At 48.4% G+C, this 19,307-nt stretch overlaps 6 protein-coding genes, besides 1 other annotated feature; 1 reads left to right on the top strand and 5 right to left on the bottom strand.

Annotated features, from left to right (window-relative positions):
- Positions 1–824: 824 nt before the first annotated feature.
- Positions 825–917, bottom strand: a tRNA (tRNA-Ser).
- Positions 918–3,564: 2,647 nt separating this feature from the next.
- Positions 3,565–5,624, bottom strand: FFUJ_09833 (uncharacterized protein; the record flags this gene model as incomplete). XM_023568221.1 has 2 exons in its annotated part: positions 3,565–5,444; positions 5,495–5,624. 2 exons carry the CDS (start codon positions 5,622–5,624, stop codon positions 3,565–3,567), a joined length of 2,010 nt encoding a protein of 669 aa, XP_023436185.1.
- A 1,437-nt stretch (positions 5,625–7,061) lies between these two features.
- On the top strand, positions 7,062–8,717 carry FFUJ_09834 (uncharacterized protein; the record flags this gene model as incomplete). The annotated part of the gene is made up of 1 exon (XM_023568220.1): positions 7,062–8,717. One exon carries the CDS (start codon positions 7,062–7,064, stop codon positions 8,715–8,717), a length of 1,656 nt encoding a protein of 551 aa, XP_023436131.1.
- An 866-nt stretch (positions 8,718–9,583) lies between these two features.
- On the bottom strand, positions 9,584–11,534 carry FFUJ_09835 (probable fluconazole resistance protein; the record flags this gene model as incomplete). XM_023568218.1 has 2 exons in its annotated part: positions 9,584–10,046; positions 10,096–11,534. The coding sequence occupies 2 exons, from the start codon at positions 11,532–11,534 to the stop codon at positions 9,584–9,586; spliced, it is 1,902 nt and encodes a 633-aa protein (XP_023436130.1).
- Positions 11,535–13,065: 1,531 nt separating this feature from the next.
- FFUJ_09836 (related to myo-inositol transporter) lies at positions 13,066–14,742 on the bottom strand (the record flags this gene model as incomplete). XM_023568217.1 has 3 exons in its annotated part: positions 13,066–13,677; positions 13,728–14,515; positions 14,571–14,742. The coding sequence occupies 3 exons, from the start codon at positions 14,740–14,742 to the stop codon at positions 13,066–13,068; spliced, it is 1,572 nt and encodes a 523-aa protein (XP_023436129.1).
- A 551-nt stretch (positions 14,743–15,293) lies between these two features.
- On the bottom strand, positions 15,294–16,596 carry FFUJ_09837 (related to tetracycline resistance protein from transposon Tn4351/Tn4400; the record flags this gene model as incomplete). XM_023568216.1 has 2 exons in its annotated part: positions 15,294–16,504; positions 16,554–16,596. The coding sequence occupies 2 exons, from the start codon at positions 16,594–16,596 to the stop codon at positions 15,294–15,296; spliced, it is 1,254 nt and encodes a 417-aa protein (XP_023436128.1).
- Positions 16,597–17,618: 1,022 nt separating this feature from the next.
- On the bottom strand, positions 17,619–18,722 carry FFUJ_09838 (uncharacterized protein; the record flags this gene model as incomplete). The annotated part of the gene is made up of 1 exon (XM_023568215.1): positions 17,619–18,722. One exon carries the CDS (start codon positions 18,720–18,722, stop codon positions 17,619–17,621), a length of 1,104 nt encoding a protein of 367 aa, XP_023436184.1.
- Between the last annotated feature and the right edge of the window lie 585 nt (positions 18,723–19,307).

Raw genomic sequence — 19,307 nt, 5'->3', positions numbered from 1 at the left:
GATAAATCAGCCAAGAGGTGCCCTCCGGGGTAGGGTGACGAAGTCGGACTCTGCACCTCCACGTGGTGTTGCCTGGAAATCCCATGCTCGTTGTAGCAGGGAGCCAACGCAGAGACGCAATAAGTAGGAGTATTTTTTGATGAGAATATCTGTCGGGTTTGGGGGATGCGTTTTCCGTGGCCCTATGTTGCGTCCGTGTTTCGTTGCTGGGATGTAACGTTTTGCCAGTAACAGTGGAGATTGAAAGATCAGATCGGAGCGGAAACAATATAAAGAAACTAGATATTCTTGAAGTGTTAACGTCTGTGCGAAAGCTGGTTGCTATCGATACGTGAATATGTTTACTGAACATGGTAGGCCTCAGTCTATGGTTGAGCTTCGAGCTTAGAGCTGGGAATCTCTACCTGATCGTGCGAACGGAACAACATGGTTCCTTTTCGAATAAGGTATTTTTGCTTGATTCAAGGGGAATATCATGTGCAGCCTTGGGGAGCAGGTTCAAGTTGGCTCTCTGGTTGTGTCGGTATGAGATGATTGTTGAATTCTGGTTGTGGGTCGATACAACAACAGTCTCTCAACGAAAGCTAAAGTGATGAAGAGATCAAAAGTTTCGAAACAACAGCAAATAGTTCGTCACAATATAAAAATACATTGAAATTATGGCGGCGCGCGGTCTTCTTTTGTCTTTCTCTGTATTACTGTTATGTTATTATCATGTTCTATAGCAGTGGTAGCATAACAAATTATATAAAAAAGGGAAGTTATAGGGAAAAGATAGTTAAAAAAAAAAATTAGGAAAAATATTACAAAAAGATTTTTATCATCGACAACGGTAGGGTTCGAACCTACGCGGCCGAAGCCAACAGATAACCGAATTGAATTCAAGTCTGTCTCCATAACCACTCGGACACGTTGTCTTAGTCGACTTGTTGGTAATATTCTTACAATTTTGAATTATATAGCATCAAAAAGCTTCAACTTACGATAATCACAAGTACTCCCCTTCTGCTGTTTTACTGCCTCTTTTACCATTCAAGACATGAATCAACTTTTACTACAAAGAGAGAGACCAGGTATCTCGTCTTCAAGCATTATTATAATCTGTAGTTCTTCTGCCGTAGTCGCCTTATTGCTTATAGTGTTTGAGTTCTGGATGGCTACCCCGTGATGGCCCATATCGTGCATGCTCTCTGCTCACTTACAGACGCGAAAACTTGTAAAGCAGAAAATTTACATATCAGCCTTTTTCAGATTTCTTACTGTCAATCCTTAACATGTCCCCAATCCAATAGCTCAGAGTCGACATGAATGTCCACAAGGTGCTGTTGCTTTCAACTGGGACGTGACCCAAACCAGGGAACTTGAAGGCTGTTGTTCTAAACCATCAGAAGACACAAATCTAAAGACCGAATAAGAGACTAGAAAGTGAACCAGGATTATGTGGACTTTTTGCCGACCATACCATCTTTTCATGCCAAGTTACTTGCGAGCTACAACCTCGATCTCCTCCCTGGCGCAAGAACTCATGATATGGAGAATGTGCATAATCTAATCCCAGCACTGTGTCTGATACGCTTACCGTACTGGGAAGATGTTTTAAGCGACGAGTTAATCGTCGGAATGAAGATTGGGGATTACTTTCGGAGTCTGGCTGCGAGCAATGCATATATGGTCGGTGATTAAGGTCAAGGGGCACAACTCCCACTACAGCACCAATGTCAAATAATATCACATTTCCGACAATCAAATATGTCTCAAATCATGTTCTACCAGGTGTCAAAATATTGCTCCAAGTACGGCGGCCTTCTCCATGGTGTTGGGCATCAGTTGGTCATCAACTGCAAATTGCTTCACCTAAAACCAGATTCACTCAACACCAACACCATTAACGCAAGGGACTGGTCCTTCTTGCTTACATCCTTCGTCATCTTAAGATTGATATAATAGCTGCTGCCCAAACTCGCGCCTGCATTCGATTTTAACCAGTCAGAAGGTGAGTGCAGCCGGGAAGCGGGTAGGAAGTACCCATGATCATTATCCATAAGGAGTTCACGCTGTAGGAAGTTCGCATGTACTTGACAGGTGCCTGCCACTGGCAATCATTCTTGTCGTAGGTAGCTAGGCAGGAGCTTCACAACTCGTAGGCAGTCACATAATCATGAGGAGGTAGATAAAACCTCGCCCCTCCCGATCTCTCTCTTCTTTTCTTCTTCAGCCCAACATCAAACCGTGAGTTCACGATCTTTCATTTGCCCTGCCCTTCAGCTTCATCGAATCGCTCCGCTATGCCTTTCCCTACATTCCTCACATACTGCTGCATCTTTGCTTGTGCAGTTTTCCCTCTCCTTTCCCTTTACCTCCCTGTCGCCGCTCCTTTCCTGCTTGCCCTGTCCCCTTCTCCCCTCACGCAATCTCAATGGAGTTTTTCATGATCTCACGGCGCTCAACTCATGAGAATCCAGTCACTATGCGTCTTCCATGACATCTTCCCTTCTCTCAACGCAAAAACCCATGCCTTCATGTTCCTGCGAGCTCTTCCCTCTGGCGATGTTTCCTCCTCTTCACGATATCTGCATTTTCGGAGAGCAACCATCCACACAGCCTCATTCTTTCACGAGAATCTACCTTATGTCTTTTCTCTTCTCCTTGTCGTCCATCAACTTCACTTGTTTCCCATATTCTTGCACTTCTGCACACTCATCTCTACCCAGACATTCACTATAACACAATTTCCTTATTCTCTCTTGACTCTCTCTTGACTCCGAGACACTTCTTTCATCTCTTGTGCATTCTGATTCACTGACATATAAATATAGCAAGAAAAAAATAAATAAAAGCTTTCTTTTTTTTTCCGTCTCCGATGGCGGCTGTAAGTTTCTACCATACTCATCTTGCCAGTACATACACTGACTCTTATTCATACAGACCAAACCCAACAACGTACGTATACAGCCAGACCCTCCCTCTTATCAACGACATATCCACGACACCTTCACTGTCTTCCCTCGACATCTCCACGACGCCCTTCGTCCAAGAGTACTGACACATTATATAGGATCCTCCTGATAAGGGGGGGGAACCAACCAGTGGGGGTGGGGGCGAGGCCCCCCCCCCTCCCAAGCCCCGACGGCTTTTTTGTTCTGTCTGCCGTAAGGCAAATCACACAGCCGACGCCTGCTTGTCTCTCCGTAAGTAGTTATTCATTTATGCAAAGTTATGCAGAGTTATGCAAACTAACTATCAGCAGCGGGAAATATCATGATCGTCTCCGGTGGTTCTTCCGTCGCTCCTCCTGGCACCATTGTCCGTGTGGTAAGTTCACCAAGTTCATCCAGCCTAGTCTAAACCTTGTCTAACTTTTGATGATTTTAGGGGGGGGTTAGCAACCAGCGAGTGAACAAAAAAAAAAAAACAACAAAAAAAAAAGGAAAGACGACAAAAAACTCCAGGAGAAAGTTGAGCAAATGAACCTCGGTTAAATGGTCTAAAATAGTCTAAAGCTGGTCTAAAGGTGGTCTAAATCAATCAAGTCTATCGGCCTGCGGGCCTTTCCTTCGGGAATATCTATCTTGTCTCGAATTGTGAACATGTTTTCAAAAACGGTCGATGTCTGACAAAGCGGCCGATGATCTCCCTCCGAGAGTGATGTCCCAGTAACGCGACGTCAACCTTTTTATATCTTACATCGTACTTGACCCATCGCTCGAGGCCAGGCACACGGATTCCCAGAGTCGGCAGCGCAAGAAGTGTCAATGTCGTACTGATATGCTGAGAATACGGGTCCCGCTTACGTTCGACACCGTAGATAGCGGGGAGTGTGTATCGAATCTTTCCTGGAGCGTAGTGCTTGAGCAACTTCTCCAGTCGAGCCTTTCGTAGAGGAGGCAGCGCTTTGCGGAATGCTTTGGCATACTCTGCACGATAAGGGTGGACCTGCCACATAGGCCATCTATTACGTCCAATGCGTATCCAGAAACGGCCATCGAACAGCTTGCATCTGGCCCATCCCTTGTGACTGAAAGCCTCTGGGGCATCCGTGAACTCCTCCTCTGTGTTTAGAGGGGGTGACAGATATGACGGAGGCAAATACAGCTTTGCAACCGGAAGGGGTTGGGTTGATGTATAGGGGGCTCTGGAGAGTAGCCATCTGATGGATGTTCCTCTGACTATCGGATCGAAGTACACACCAGCGGCGGTGAATGCTTTGGGTGTCATATTGGCAACGGGAGCCATGCCAGGGACCAGAGTATTGACAACTTTTTCGAGATTTGAAAGGGGCGGGAGATGGTACTCAGGGGTGACAAAGTCAATAAGTTTGCGGACCGCGATGGTTATGACAACCCTCCGATGGACCTTGCGTAGTTCGTTATCAGGATGTAAAGAGCGTCTTTTGAATCGTTTGTTGAAGCTGCGCAGCTTTGGAAATTCTACCAGTAAAGTTCCCACATTTGGATCAAAGTTTTTGATGATGGCCTCCCGAATAAGATAGCGGCTAGCTTCTGCTTCTTCAAGCTTGGTTCTCTCTTTTGATCTCTTAGCTAGAGAGAGGATAGAAGGCTTTTGCAAGGCTTTTGGTAAGGTGTGGTTTCGAACCAGATGTCTGACAGCGTTTCGCGTTGTTAATGTAGGATCCTTGTTAGTCGCATCTTCTACCCAAGGAATATTATTCGCTTCGCAGGTAGCAATCAGTCTATCCTTGTCAAATTGCATAAGAGGTCGATATATCATGACACCGCCATCCTCAACTTCCAAGGGCTTCAGGAATGGAACGTCGGAGAGCTCACGAATCTCCTCGGATCCCGGGTACGATTGAACGAGGTCTTGAGGGAGATCTTCCAAGAGATTGGCCTTCTCAAGGGTCAACTCGTCACGAATTCTGCGTCGTAGATGTTTCAATTCTCTCAGAGCTGGTCGAAAGCTGAGCGCAGGGGTTGATCTGAGCTGGTCGTCGAGAAGGCCACTCTTGTAGACACCGTGTAAATCGTAGCATTCGGGTATGGAATTAGCCTCTCTTATTCCTTGCAGGCCTCGGTATCCATGACCTCCAAGTAGTCGCATGAGGACTGTCTCGTACTGGTCATCACTGTGGTGCGCAAAGAAAAGACTGCTGGAACCATGATAGCTGCAGTACCGGCCTAGTGCGCGATACCGGTAAGTTCGAGCGAGGCCCTCGACATTGGGGAGTTGACGAGGGTCGAGACCTTGACGTTTCTCGTCTCTCCACGAGAGAGCAGAAACACTGGCCTTGATGTCAAGTTTTCGCAACTCTTTAGCAACCTCTGACGCCTCATGGTCGCTTCCGTCACGTAGTTTGTGGTCGACAACGAGAGCTAGAACACCATGGACTGGGTTATCCGCGACTTTCATGCCACGGAATGAGCGGACAGCTTTCGTCATGAGAAATGCGAGAGCCATTGAATCTACGCCTCCACTGACAGCCAGTACTAGAGGGAGTCAGTCGCATAAAAAAGCTGCAAAGCGCTGGACCAATTACCTATACGCTGTGGTCTCGCAAAGCGAGCGGTGGGAAACCTAGGACGACAAACAGCGTCGACGGCATCTTTGAACTCGCTGATCTGGATCGGCCGAGGGGCATGATGAAATACGCGAAAGGCCGTAGTCATTCCATTATATTTCCGGCTTTAGCCTGGAGCACAATTGGCGGAGCAGGACTGAAGCTGAGGTTGATGCAGTGCTTAGAGGAAGGGAAAAAGTGGTGATGTCGGAATTCGATTGAAGCTTGAGTGGGTCTGGTTTGACTGAATTCCGTCCGAGCTAGTGGGGCCGAGCGGGTGTTGTATCACGACGGCACGGGAGGGTTTACGAGATGTACTTGATAACTCAAGAGTGAATGATTAAAAGTCTAGAGAAGTAGGGCCTTGATCTTGCGTTTCAAAATATTTCGGTAAGCTTAGGATAAATCCTGGGAAATGAGAAACTTGGGCAAGCCAAGAGCATCCTGTGATAACTCAGATAAACCTAGATGACTTCAAAATGAATGCAGGAATGGGAACCCAAGTTGTCAGCTCCATCATGGCTGGGAACTGCTCAGAGTGCATTGACGGTTGAGACAAAGAAATTCGCTATCCCAGTAACAGGACCAAAGCACTATGAATCTTGGCATACTGTCTCGCTAAGAAACACCGTGAACCAATCTAAATTGATCGATCAGTTTCGCTCAAGGCAGTGATCGACCATAGAATCACAAGCTTCTAGAAACAGCGTCGTTCACCCTGTACAACGGTCAACCGCGTTAGTGCACTATAAACCAGCCACAGATACCTAAAGTTAGAAACAAGACACGACACAAGAATTAAACTTTTGAAAGGTAAATAAACAAAAATCGATCGTCATTCCCCGTCAGTCACAGTCTGTCTGCCAGTATCTCCTCAGTACAGGCCTCCAATAACGTAGCAGTCAGTGACAGGTTCGTCGTGTCCCGACAAAGACTCTCACTAAAGTCATGCGGGTAATAACTAAAAAGAAGAGACCCTCATGAACCCCTGTCACCGTCTCAAATGATTCGCCTCCAAGGCATAAAAGGGCCCTAACGAGAAAAGAGCAGAAACAGCCTTGCCAGTTCGAGTGGAGTGTGAAATGCATGTTTTGGATCATGGCCCATTACCTTGAATCCTCTGGTTGCGGCCTCTTGTTGTCCTCGTGCCACCATCACAGGTTATCCTTGTCTCTACTGTACATACATACCTAAGGTCTACATCTGCATGCTCCGTACATCCATTGCACAAACAGTCACGTATTGCCCTGTCTCCTCTTGTTTATTTTTACTGCTTCCTCTCAACTTCTATCCTCATCTCGACCTCTATCTCCCTCTGTCGCGTTTACTGTTTCTCGGCCAAATTGTCTCGTCGCTCCGCAACAAACCAAAACATCCCGCCCCATGTGATTCACAATTTACTTGTATCTTTCATCACCTATACCAGCCTCATCGTTAGCTCTTCATCTACCTTCCCTCCGCCTCAGCCGCATTCCTGAGTCTCACATACCCCCTGCGCGGCCCTTAATCATCACCTTCGCAATCATTTAATATCGAAAAAGCCCTCATGGTGTCCACGCTGGAGCCTCCAACCGCCTCCTCCGTCTCCCGCCGCGGTCCTTCCTCTGTCGTCTCCCGTCGATCTCAATCAGACTCGCGATCGAAACGCTATAACCGATCTCATACCGGCGGAACTTCTCACGCTCTTCACAATGACTTCCCAGTCTTTAGTAGTGGCGACGTAGAAATCATAATCCGCGCGCGCGATACGCCTCCTGATGCTACTCCCGTGCAGAACAGATATCTTCTGCATCGCCATACTCTCACGCGCTCGAGTGGTTTCTTCGAGACCAGCACATCAAGCCAGTGGTCCCGCGCCCGCGCACTACCGGCTGGCAATGAGCTCTCCCGCATCGGAGAGGACGGGGAACCGGATTCTGTCAGTGCAAGCGAAGTCAGCTCAGTGTCGCAAAGAGGAAGCATCCATCCACCCAGGAAGAGATGGCGATACGAGCTAGACCCCAAATCTGGACCAAACGATATGCCAATGCTGGTCCAACGAGACGAATCGTCGCGAGATACTACACAATCCTTGTTTGGTCCTGCATCAGCTCCACCTGCAGTCAGTGCAAGAGACGCACGCTCTCAGAGTCGCTCCAAACACTCCCACTCACATTCGCGATCGTTGTCCAACTCGTCAGCCTCAAGTGGTTTCTTTCGCTCTGTCGCCAATCTCAGTCTCTCCTCCAACCACCCACCTCCGGCCCAAGAGCTCTCGCAATCGGACGAGGACCTTTTGCGCGACTACGACAACCTCTTTCGCATCTTTTACAATTACCCGCCCAACCTCGATGGTGTCAATGTCGCAGATGCCTATGTCCAATGCAAGAGCTTGCTCAACCTCGCCGACCAATATGACGCCCTTGCTGTGGTGGGACCTCGGGTTGATCACCACATGCTGCAGTTCCAGTCACGGCTCTGGAAGCAAATCGCCAAATACCCAATCTCATATCTGCGCCTCGGGTACCTAGCTCGCAGCAGGGTGATATTTCAGGAAGCCCTGATTCACGTCGTTGGGCAGTGGCCGGTCGGGGAACGCAGCCTGCGTGCAGCCCTGCCCGACATTGTCTTGGATATTATTGAGGACAAGGTTGATGAACTGGAAGATACGGTCGGTCGCATCGAGGGACGCCTGTACCGTCTTGGGCTCACCAACAGCCGTGGTGAACGTGTCGGCCCAAGCAACAACTACCTCGACTGGCTGTCCATAAGCCTCTTCCGCCAATGGCTGGCCGACAACACCTCTCCGCAGCCGCCTCCCGATCAGCGACGCAGGACGACCTCTCGTGACGGCGGCCGCAGCGTCGCCGCCTTACCCCCCGCAGCCCCGCCGTTGAATTCTGTAGGTCGTGCATATCGCCAACTCGGCTCGAATAATCCCGCATCTTTCCTCGGCCACGATGACTGCAAGCGCTTCCTCAAGCTCACCCCGGAGCTCTACAGCCGGGAGAACCTCCGGCGATTCGAGAAGCGTCTTGATGAGCTCAAGTCGATGGCCCGAGAGATCGTACGGCCCCTCATGGGCAGCAACCTCGAACTCGATATGGGCGGAACCTCACGCACCCCGGATAGTGTCTCTTACCTCACCTGCATCAACGTTGGGAACCGAGACCTGCCTTGGGTAACGGAGGATCAGACAACGGTCGGGCTCGTCACCAACTGATGTGGGTGGTAGAGTGCGTTATCAACCCTGGATTGGGAAGAAAGCGGTGGTGGTTGCGTTGATGCAATGCAACGATTTTTATGACCTGATGTTTCTATTTTTTGGATTCTTGCGGATACCCCATGCTTGGACATACTGTTGAAATTCCCCTTGTGTTTGTCTTATGTGTATTCACTTCTGTTTGGAACGATATAACCAAATGACATCTAACTCGGTATATTCTATATAGACACGGAACAGCCAGACGCTGGTTGGACTGAGGACAGTCGATATGACTCGGATGGAGCTGAGCTCTTTAACCAAATTGATAAGTGTTTGATATATTCTGCATGCGTTCTGTGGTTATATGTGCACTTCTGTGTGAACTGTCAAGCCTGACCTAAATGGCACCATCCCTCGAGACTGCTTTTGCAGTAGTGTTATGCATTCTGGCGACAGAGTTTAGCATGTTTATCTCGAAGTATTAAACCATCGCAAAGGCCATCCCAATTTAGTTATACTGAACTGGCCCGATGTGCTCGTAGGTTTGATCAGTCAAGTCGCCTTATTTATATTCAAGCTCAATCTTCAAAGTAAACAGTCCATTAGATTGCAACAGCACATGTAGACATTGGTCTTTTAGATGACATATTCTTATTAATTAGGGTATTACATGAAGAGACGTTGGCGTGACCATCTCATATCATTGTATAATCTGAGCAATTTCCTAGTGGTATCTATCCAAAACGACATTTTTTGCAAACCCGCTACACCATCATCATCCAACGAGCCCAAGTCATGAAACGCCCTTTTCCAAGCGTGACCCGAAAACTCCATCAGACGTTGCTAGTTATTCAATACGCAAAGATATGTGAAAATGGTGAGACTTAAGCACTCTCCTTGTTGGCTCCACTGGCCACACTGTCACGACGAGCGATGACAGCAGCCAGGGCGGTATCGTTATCATTCTCCTTCTCGTCTTCCTCTGCAGAAGAGCCAGAGGCAGGGGCAGGAGGAGCGGTGGGAGCATACTTGCTTCTCTGGCGAATCTTGGCACCATAGCGGTAGAAGATGAAGGGGATTGGTGCGAGCACAGCGGCGACACAGCCAAGAAGGGTGGCAGCATATTGAATGCCCATACCGTCGAACATTTGACGGGCAAACAGAGGGAAACCAGCACCGCAGAGAGATCGAAGAAATGTGTTGCCGGCGATGGCGGAGGCGGCGAACATGAGGTATGCATCGACGAGGTAGTTGAGAGCCTGGAGGAAGATGGACATGAGACCGAAGCCAGTGAAGAGACCACTGAGAGTGGGAACGATCCAGTGAATGTCCTTGGTGTATCCAGTCCTAGCAAGCGTTAGTATTCAGCCAATTCCTGGGTTTGCGAGTAACTTACCATCCAAACCAGAAGATACCGATGGCAAAGGCAACACCACCAGCCATGATGTTAGGCAGACGCCATTCGGGAATAGGAATGCCATTGTTGGCAGCAAGCTTGCGAATGTACCAGGGTTGTTGAGCAATGACTGTAGCACCAGCGATAAGCTGACCAACAATCATACCGAAGAAGCAAAGGCCGGATTGACCAGAGCTGAAGCCGTGGACGCCAACAAAGACAAGAGGGTAGGCAGTAAGGAAAAGGTAGAGGAGTCCATAGATGAAGCTCATGTAGATGGAGAGCAGAAGAATAATGGGCTCGGTAAAGAGCAGACGCAGAGGTCGGGAAAAGTTCTTCTGGACGAGCTCCTTAAAGTCAACCTCGATTTCCTCTTGCTTGGCATGGATACCCCAGTTCTTAGTGCGACGTCGCAGATCAGCCGCCTTGGCGATGAGAATGACAGGCGGGTAAGTCTCCTCCAAGAAGATGATATCGAGGATGAGAGCAGTGAAACCCATGATAGAAGCAAGATACTCAGTCCAGCGCCATCCAAGATGGGACTCAACAATGAAACCGCCGATGAAGGGAGCGAGAAGAGGACCAGTAAAGACGGACATGGAGAAGAGAGTAATGGCAGTTCCTCGAGTGCGGTTGTCAAACATATCGGAAAAGACAGCGGCGACGACAGCAAGAGGACAAGCTCCAAAGAAACCACTGAAGAATCGGCACAGGAGAATAGTCTGGATATCCTTGCCAGTTGCGCAGCCAATGGAGAAGACAGAGAAGCCAAAGATGGAGATGAGAATTGGAAGTCGACGACCGCGCAACTCCGACAGGGGAGCCCAAAGCGAGGGGCCGAAAGCAAAACCAAGCACGTAAAAGGTCGTTCCCAAAAGTCCAACCTCGTTGCCAACGTTGTACTCATGAGCAACGACCATGGTCGCAGCAGAGAAAATGGAGGATGTGAAGGCAGATGTCATGGTGGTGAAGCCCAAAACGGCAGCAGTAATAAGCTTCTTCCTCAACGGCCAATTCTGCGAGTGCATAGGATCATTGGGTCCATCGAATTCAACAACATACTGCTCCTGTTCCGGTAGAGGAGGAGGATATGGTTTTCCAGCGCCAAAGTTGGGGAGAGGCTTTCTTGAAGCTCGCGACGCTGTGCGGGAGCGAAGATTACCTCCGACGGTGGCATTGTGTTGACTTCGGGCTGTTTGTATCCTGCTGAGCTCTGTAGGATGACGCTCCAGGTCGTTCTGGGTCGAGATGCGGCTGATGCTGTTGTATTGGCCAATTGAACGGCTTCGTCGACGTGCCGAGTTCTCGGAGGACGATGAGGAGACGGTTGATGCGGAGATGACTCGTTCTATTTCAGCACTGTCGCGCTGTTGATATCGCTGAGGAGAAGCAGCGCGTTCAGCGTCTAGCAACTCCTGATCGACGATATTCCCCGCCATCTTGACTGTGTATTTCGTCTTGGGTTCAGATCAAGAGGCCAATTGCCGAGAAAACTGGAATTAGTGAGTCTAGATAGATGTGCGGGCGTAGATATATGTATAGCGTCTACGTCTTGTCGCTGTAAGCTGCAGCTATGACGCTATAGGCTGGCGGGAAAAGGCGAGAATGGATGGATCGCGACGCTAATGTGGTGATTGTACGAAAAAGGTCAAGCCGAGGTCGTATGCAGGTAAGACGTTGAGAAGTTCGAGTCAGAGGAGGAGGGAGAGAATTGACTGGATTACTTTTGAGTATGATACAGCCTGTATCTAATCTAGAGAGAACAATGAGACAGAGCAGAACAGGGAGATCATGATTCAAGGGGTGATGCCATCTATAAGTAATGACAAGGTCCGATCCACTCCACTGTAAACAAAGTCCCCAGTCACAGTCCCAGTCCCAGTGCCAATCTCTTCCAGAACGAAAACGAGATCCATTACTAACTATCGACCCAACACAAGCACTAACAGTCCTCAATCCCTGGCAACGCAGAAAAATCTTCTGCTCGGTACCCTCTTTCACTCGGAAGAGGCCCACTTGTCTTCGGCATCCACGCTCGGCACCGGCGCCGGGACAAGGCCCGAGCTGCAACAAGGGGTCGTATATCCGATAAGAGCATACTATATCCGTTCTGATCCTCTAGCTGATGCACGTTGATTATTCAGAACACCCGCGTTATGACTCTTTTCTCTGCGGATCATCTCGGTAAGCAAAAGATTCGGCCGTGTCTCAAGCCAACGGGGCCGAGATCCCGTGGATGGATACCAATCTATTATCGTAAATTCCATGGAGTCTTGTTCTTCATAATCAGCTCCATTGTTGGGCTTCAAAGGTTCCAAAATGCCCCTGCCCCACTGGTTCCCCTATGTTACCTTGTAGAGATCCGATACTTTTGAATGGTTGTATTTCCAGATTCCCTGTAGCATTGACCAGCTCGTTTATTTAGATGCCCCTGAGTTTATGAACTGTATTTCACCGAAAATTGTCAGATGCAAGCGAGAATTGCGGTGTCAGCGTCTAACCTCACCTCACAGACGACGATCATGCACATGCTTTATTCAGCAGCTTTCAAATCCCGTTATCTTACCAAGACTGCATATGCACTTCGCTCCCTCGCGCATATCGTAAAATCAACAGCCAATGGAGGGAGCCGGCCGAGTCGTCTCCCGTAGTGGTTCCACCTTTGAGCTTCTGGAAAAGCTTGGACAATGCAAGGTGATGTAACATGTTCGGCGTAAGCGATTCCCTGTCGCTATTCGCTTTTTAATGATCTTTTTTTTCTTCTTCACCTCCCTTGTCACTCACAACAAGCCGTGGTTTACCGCAAATAAGCCGCAGTGTTTTTTTGTTCATGATATTCCGCTTGCTACCCACCGAAGCCTCTCGATCATGCGGCCAAGACTCAAGATAAGGCTTTGTATAATGCTGATGCTAGGAAAAAATAACAGGAAATTCTAATGCCACAATATTCATGTTCTATTCCAGGATATATCATCGAACGCCCCAACCATCGTCAAGTAAAGCTGTCGCTTCTTCGAGACTCAACCCCGCCGTCTCAGGATAAATGCGCCAGACCAAAAAGTAACCAACACCGCAGATACAAGCATATAACACGAATGTCCAAGATGGGCTCAGCAGATCCATTAGTGGCAGGAAAGTCAACCCAATGACAAAGTTGGCTGCCCAGCTTGTCGATGTTGCAACTCCACTACCGAGCGATCGAACAGCTAGAGGGAACAATTCACTCTGCATCCATGGCACGTTACCTAGACCGAGCGCATACGCAGCGACATAAACCATAATGCTCACGAGGATAGTGAGGGCAGCCATCTCGTGTCCTGATGTGGCGGGCGGCTCATCGGGTGTGGTGTTGACTCCTGCCGCCAGCGACAAGAACGAGAAGCCATAGGCAGACAACAGCAAGCCAGCGATCATGAATGGGATCGAGTATAAGAGAACTCTCCTTCGGCCTATGCGATCAACAAGTCCAAGCGCAGCGACTGTGCCGAGGAAGTTCGTAACGGCGACTACCATAGAGGTAAGCGTTGGGCTTTGGAATCCAATAACTGTGAAGATGGTTGCGGAGAAGTACATGAGTGAATTCTATAGATCGTTAGTTTCTCGTTGTATCCGTAGTTCACATCATCACTTACAAAACCGCAAAGCTGTTGTAAGCCTTGGAGTAAACAAGCAATAGCCAAAGCTCTTCGGTTTCTCCCTTCACTGATCAGAAGCTCCCATCCGCCAAGCCACTTCCAACGGCCAGATGCTCGGAGATCGCGCAAGCGTTGTGCCTCGTACTCATCCCGCACTTCCAGCTCGATCTCTTTAATAATGATGTCCGCATTATGCTGCAATGTGTCGCCATTGACTCGTCGTATAACCTCCTTTGCTGTCCCAGATCTGCCGACCTTGACCAACCATCGAGGTGTCTCAGGCATGAAAGCAATCATGCTCCCCTGGACAATGGCAGGTAGAGCACCTAGACCGACCATCCACCGCCATCCTGTCTCCGCGTGACCGTAGGTCGAAAAGGCCCAACCAACGACGTATGCGATTACCTGACCCAGCGTGATGAACATGATGTTCAGCGTCACCAACCGTCCACGATGCGCAGCGGGTGCTATCTCGGCTATGTAGAGCGGCACTACGAAACTGGCTGCACCAACTCCCGCACCGATGATACACCGCCCAGCGACCATGATGGGGACCGTCGAAGACCATGCTTGTAGAAGTGCGCCAGCAACAAAGAGGATGTCGGCGTAGAGGATAACGTGCTTACGTCCGAGTCGGTCGGCGAGAACGGACGAAAAAGGAGAGATGATGAGTGCAAAGAGCGAGGTGGAGGATGTAATGATCGATTTGTCCATCGAGGTCAATTCGCGGTTCGAGAGGGATGTGCCTATTGAGACGAGGGTTGCGGAAACAACACCTGTGTCGTCTAGTTGGTTGTCAGCACGATTTTGAGGCCAAAACACCATTTGGTAGATTCTTACACCCGAAAAGCAGGCCGCTGATACCAGCAGCAAACGTCAAGACCAGGACAAACAAGCTGGGCATTCCACCCTCTGTCTTGCCGGCTTCGGCGGGAGACCCTTGAGCAACATCATATTCAAGCTCTTCTTCGTCGCTGTGGCCCGCAATCAGCGGCGCTTGGGAGCTATCCATTCTGTTGCGCTGGGAGGTGCCGTGTTAATTGTGTGGGGAGCGTTAACAGGATTCCATGAGGCTGTGGTTGGTGGTCATGAGGAACTAAAGAGGTGAGAGTCGTGGACCTGGGGTCCTTATGATGGCTGATCAGCATCCCTGGTCACATGGGGTTCTCGCCGAGACGAGGTGTCAAGGTGGTACTGAGTATCCGGGGTTCAAGAAAAGTTCAACGTCCTTAAAAGTCTAATAATTACTCCAATTCAAGTCTCAATTTAGGCCTAAGCTATAGAATAATGGTGAAGAGACTGCTCAAATCTGCTGAAAGTATCGTAGTAAATTCAGTTTGTTATCGATTGTTAACCTTTGTTATCAATAGTTAATAGACACAAAGCTGGGAGCTGTCTGTTCTTTTCTGGCATCTCCAAGAAAATACATGTAAATAAAGTAACTCTCTAACAACCGCTAATATTAAGTACCGACAGCTCCGGCATCCATTTCCAACACTTGGATCAACATTCTAATTAATTCGCCCTTGATATCATCCACATTCAACCGCTTCAAAAATCCGCTCAACTAATGAGATTCTTGTTCTTCAGAAAGTAATATCCGTGCACAGCCGCTAATCCCAAAGGCTGGAGCACCAATGGAAGTCGATGCTTCACATGTCTGCTCATAGATTTAGCCATGACCGCCTTGGGAGCTCCAGGTGTATACATCCAATCTTGCAGCAATCCCCAGGTAAGTTCCTGAACTGGAAGAATGCGAGCAAACATGTCCTTTTCGAAACTCTTGATCGCCTTGTCAAGTGCTGCATCATCCTTGTTGGCAGCCCCGTTGATGACTTTTGCAAGTTGCATCGCATCGTCGAGAGCTTGGTTGACGCCTTCGCCAGCGTAGGGTGTCATGAGATGTGCCGCGTCGCCGATCAAAGTTAGGCCTTGCTTGTGCTCCCACTTGCTGCCAATGGGAAGCATGTAGAGAGAGCGAGGAGCGCATCGTCCGTCAGCCAACTCTAGTGCTTGCTTCAGTCGAGGGTCCCAGTCCTTGTACTTGGTGTTGAGCAATGCCTGGGTTGTCTCCTTCAAGTTGTAAGGATCGAAGCCGCAATTCTCTGGCTTCGCCCAGTCTTCGTTGTCGGTGACATAGCCGCAGTAGATGTTGAGACTACCACCACCCATCTGTTGGATCGTTGTTCGTTTGCCATCTGTGCTGGCAAAGACACTTCCACGGTTGACCAATTTCGTTAACTCGGGTGCATTATTCTCGGCATTTGTGACTTCAAGCTCGTGCATAGCGATTCCCGCGAACTTGGGGACCAGGCTTGGGTCAATTTCCTTTCGAACTTTACTCCAGGCACCTTCGGCACCGACAATGAGATCGAAGCCGTCGACTGTTGTATGGTTGAAGAAGAGTGTTCGGCCCTCGACCTTCTTAAGATGGTGGCCCCATTTGATCATGCCCTCGGGAAGTGACTGGGCCAGTATTTCACGGAGTTTCGAGCGGTCGATCTCAGGGCGATCCTCGATTTTGTTGTATTTGCCGTCTGCGTTTCGAATGAGGTGGTATTCGAGGTCCTTGTCAACGATTGCCATGTATTGTCCGTCGTAACGGGCATGCTTCAGGAACTCGTCGAAGAGTTGGGCTTCTTTGAGGGCTGCGAGTCCAGTTGCTGTATGGAGGTCGAGGGTGCCGCCTTGGGATCGGAAGTTTGGATGGGCTTCCCCTTCGAAGACTGTGACTTCTGTGCCTGCGAGATGTAGGAGTCTTGCCAGTAAACAACCTAGAGTATGTAAGTGGGTGTTATTGAGGAGTTGGATGAGGAGCACTACCAGCTGGGCCTGCACCAATGATTGCAATCTTGCGGTCACCCATTGTTTAGAGTGTATAGATGGAGTTAATAGTATGTGAATGTATTGTTCAGGTTCCTGTCTGTCTATTGAATGTCTTCAAGTGATGGGCGTCTTGGCATTTAAATAATCCAACTTTGAAAGCCGCTTCATCATAAAGGCTTGGTCTAACATCAACCCAATACCTACTAATTCAGGGTCTCAACCGGAGATTCAGCGTTTAGATTACACCCCGACGGTCAAACCGGCCCCTAAGTTCAGCCTCTGTGACGCCTCATCAACTGGGTTTGCTATCCAGCCTACGACCTGAACCGCGACTAAGATGACAGCCAGCCTATCACGCAGTTTCTAGCCGAAACAACGTTGCAATTTAGTGGTAAAGTCCTGTAAACGCCGTTTTTGGCAACAGTTACGATGATGACAGGGCTCAGTGCCACATTGTGACGGGCCGGGGCTATGCTCTTAGCGCTTCAGCTCGAAAGGCATTTCCCTTTATGAGAGTATTTCATTCATCAAACCCGGAACAGAATGCCGCGACGGCCCCAAGCGCTCAGACACTCAGACAACCTGAGGGACTGTTAGATAAGGAGATTGGTAAATATAGGTGACGTTTTTGTTATCGCCTATGAATTGCGTACTCTCACAGTGTTAGTGCTGACATCCAATGGTTTTGGAGGTTGAATTATCGGAGATGGTGATTGAAGCAAAAGTCCGGCCCCGGTTTATGCAAGTCGACGGTCAACCACATCAAGTAAATGCCGTTGGGCCTTAAAAGTCTCGGTCTTTTGTGTAACTCGGGTACGAATATTTGCTTTGTATCCGAATGCTGCGCTGCTTCGATAATCAGCTCTCAACCACTCATTCAGGCATTGCCGTGTCAGAAAAGTTATTAATGGATGCGTGGATTGGCTGACGGCTGTTACACAGTCTCTCCGGGACATAAGAAAATATCATATCGTTTCTTGAAAACACCATGAAAGATGTGTATATTATGATTATCCAGTCGTAAATCTCAACACCTGAATATATCTGGCATTTTATTCTTCATTACAAAAGCCCACGGAAATCTACAATTTCCATACATGTGCTCATATCCCAGATCAAAACGAGGCGTCCCCCAATGTTAATGAACCATCTCAAGCAGCGCCCTCTCACATCTAAACTATTCCATGCCAATTTCTTTTCAGTCTTGGAATGAACCATAAAGATAGCATGTTTCGACTTCTCACGCCAAGACATGCTAAATATGAATCTGTCAAAAAGTATGCCAGCTTCAAGGCGGTAGTACCCTTTTACCTGCTTCACTACATCTCCCTCCTTCGTGTACAGTGTAAGCCACTTGTCCCATACAATCCTGCTACCATCTGAGAACTTTCTCGAGTGATTCGAGTTGAATTCCATCTCTGTAACTTTCCTGGAAATGGGTCTACCATCGACAGCCCAGTACTCAGAAATCTCCGTCAAGTTGTTACAAATATACACAATGCCATTTGTTGCATGGCAGCCATGATCTTTATCCCTGTCTTCTTGGGTGATGGTGCATTCATATGTCAACTCCATCCGTTCCAGGTCCCATGTTTGGACAGTTTGTGGGACGCTTTCGAACAAAGGGTTGCTAAGTATCGTCAAATAGTGACTGCCGTCCTTAGAACGGAATGGGTCGTCTGCAAACCCTTGTTCAGGAACCATGATTTCGCCACGTTTCGTTCCTTGAACGTCCCAAATATCCATCCAAATCTGGGTTATATCCCATATCTGGTCAAACATGACGTAAGTAATTAAGATAAAGTTATTATAGATCTGGAAGTTTCTCAACCAGTTTATACCGCCATCGCTGTTGAGATGAGTGTCTGTAAACTTGTTTATTAGAGACCAGTCATCAACACTGTATAGAACAACGGGAGGTGAAGCTATATCGTCAACACTGCAATCCATTCCTAAGTGAAAAGTGCCATTGAACACTGCGTATTCGGGGAAATTCTCTACGTCAGTGAATAAGAGACGTAAGTCTTCGAGATCTACCATAAAGATGTTGCACTTTTCCGCCGCGTTGACTGGTCGAGAGGTTTTAGCAATGAGTGGTGCTGCCATATCGCTATCATAGTGGTATTTGTATGCGTAATTCCTGCCAAGTTCATCTTGCAACCTCATGGGGTTTGATCCGGGGCTGACTCTGTGACTGATGGCATCGGCGGCTTGAGATATGCTCTTATAACAGGACTTTAGGGAATGACGGGTTTTTCGAATAGTATGAAGTGGGTATCCAAGACGCATAAGATGTTCTTCCCACACGTGGTTTGGCACACGGCTTTCTCAAAGTCCTTTTGTGATCAATAATGCTCTGAAGAAATCTTTGAGTTCCAGCTCAAAGACAATATGCTGAGCGAGCCCCAAAGTATGGAAGACTCGGTCCGCCGAGTTGGCCATGTTTGTCGCTTAGTTGGCTCCAGAAATATGCAGGTATTCCGGTAGAGGACTGTAAGAAGGGCAACTGGCTTTTCTGCTGACTAGATAGGATTAAGCAAGAGTGATAGTTTTGGTATGTATGTTGATATCTGAGAGGACTTGGCCCAGAAAGCGTTGATGTTGTGCCAACTTAATCTTCAAGAGAACGCGCTCAAAGATTTATCGAGTGAGGCTAGGCATCAGCCGAAATGGCTTAATGTCCTGACTGCATTTGCCTTCATTTGTCCCTTGGCCTATTGAATCCTTCATAGGCGCCTAAACTTGATGCGA

The sequence above is a fragment of the Fusarium fujikuroi genome, chromosome FFUJ_chr09 (assembly GCF_900079805.1).
Source record: "Fusarium fujikuroi IMI 58289 draft genome, chromosome FFUJ_chr09".
In the NCBI taxonomy this organism is placed as follows: Eukaryota; Fungi; Ascomycota; class Sordariomycetes; order Hypocreales; family Nectriaceae; genus Fusarium; species Fusarium fujikuroi.
This window is presented reverse-complemented; position numbering and strand designations above follow the sequence as displayed.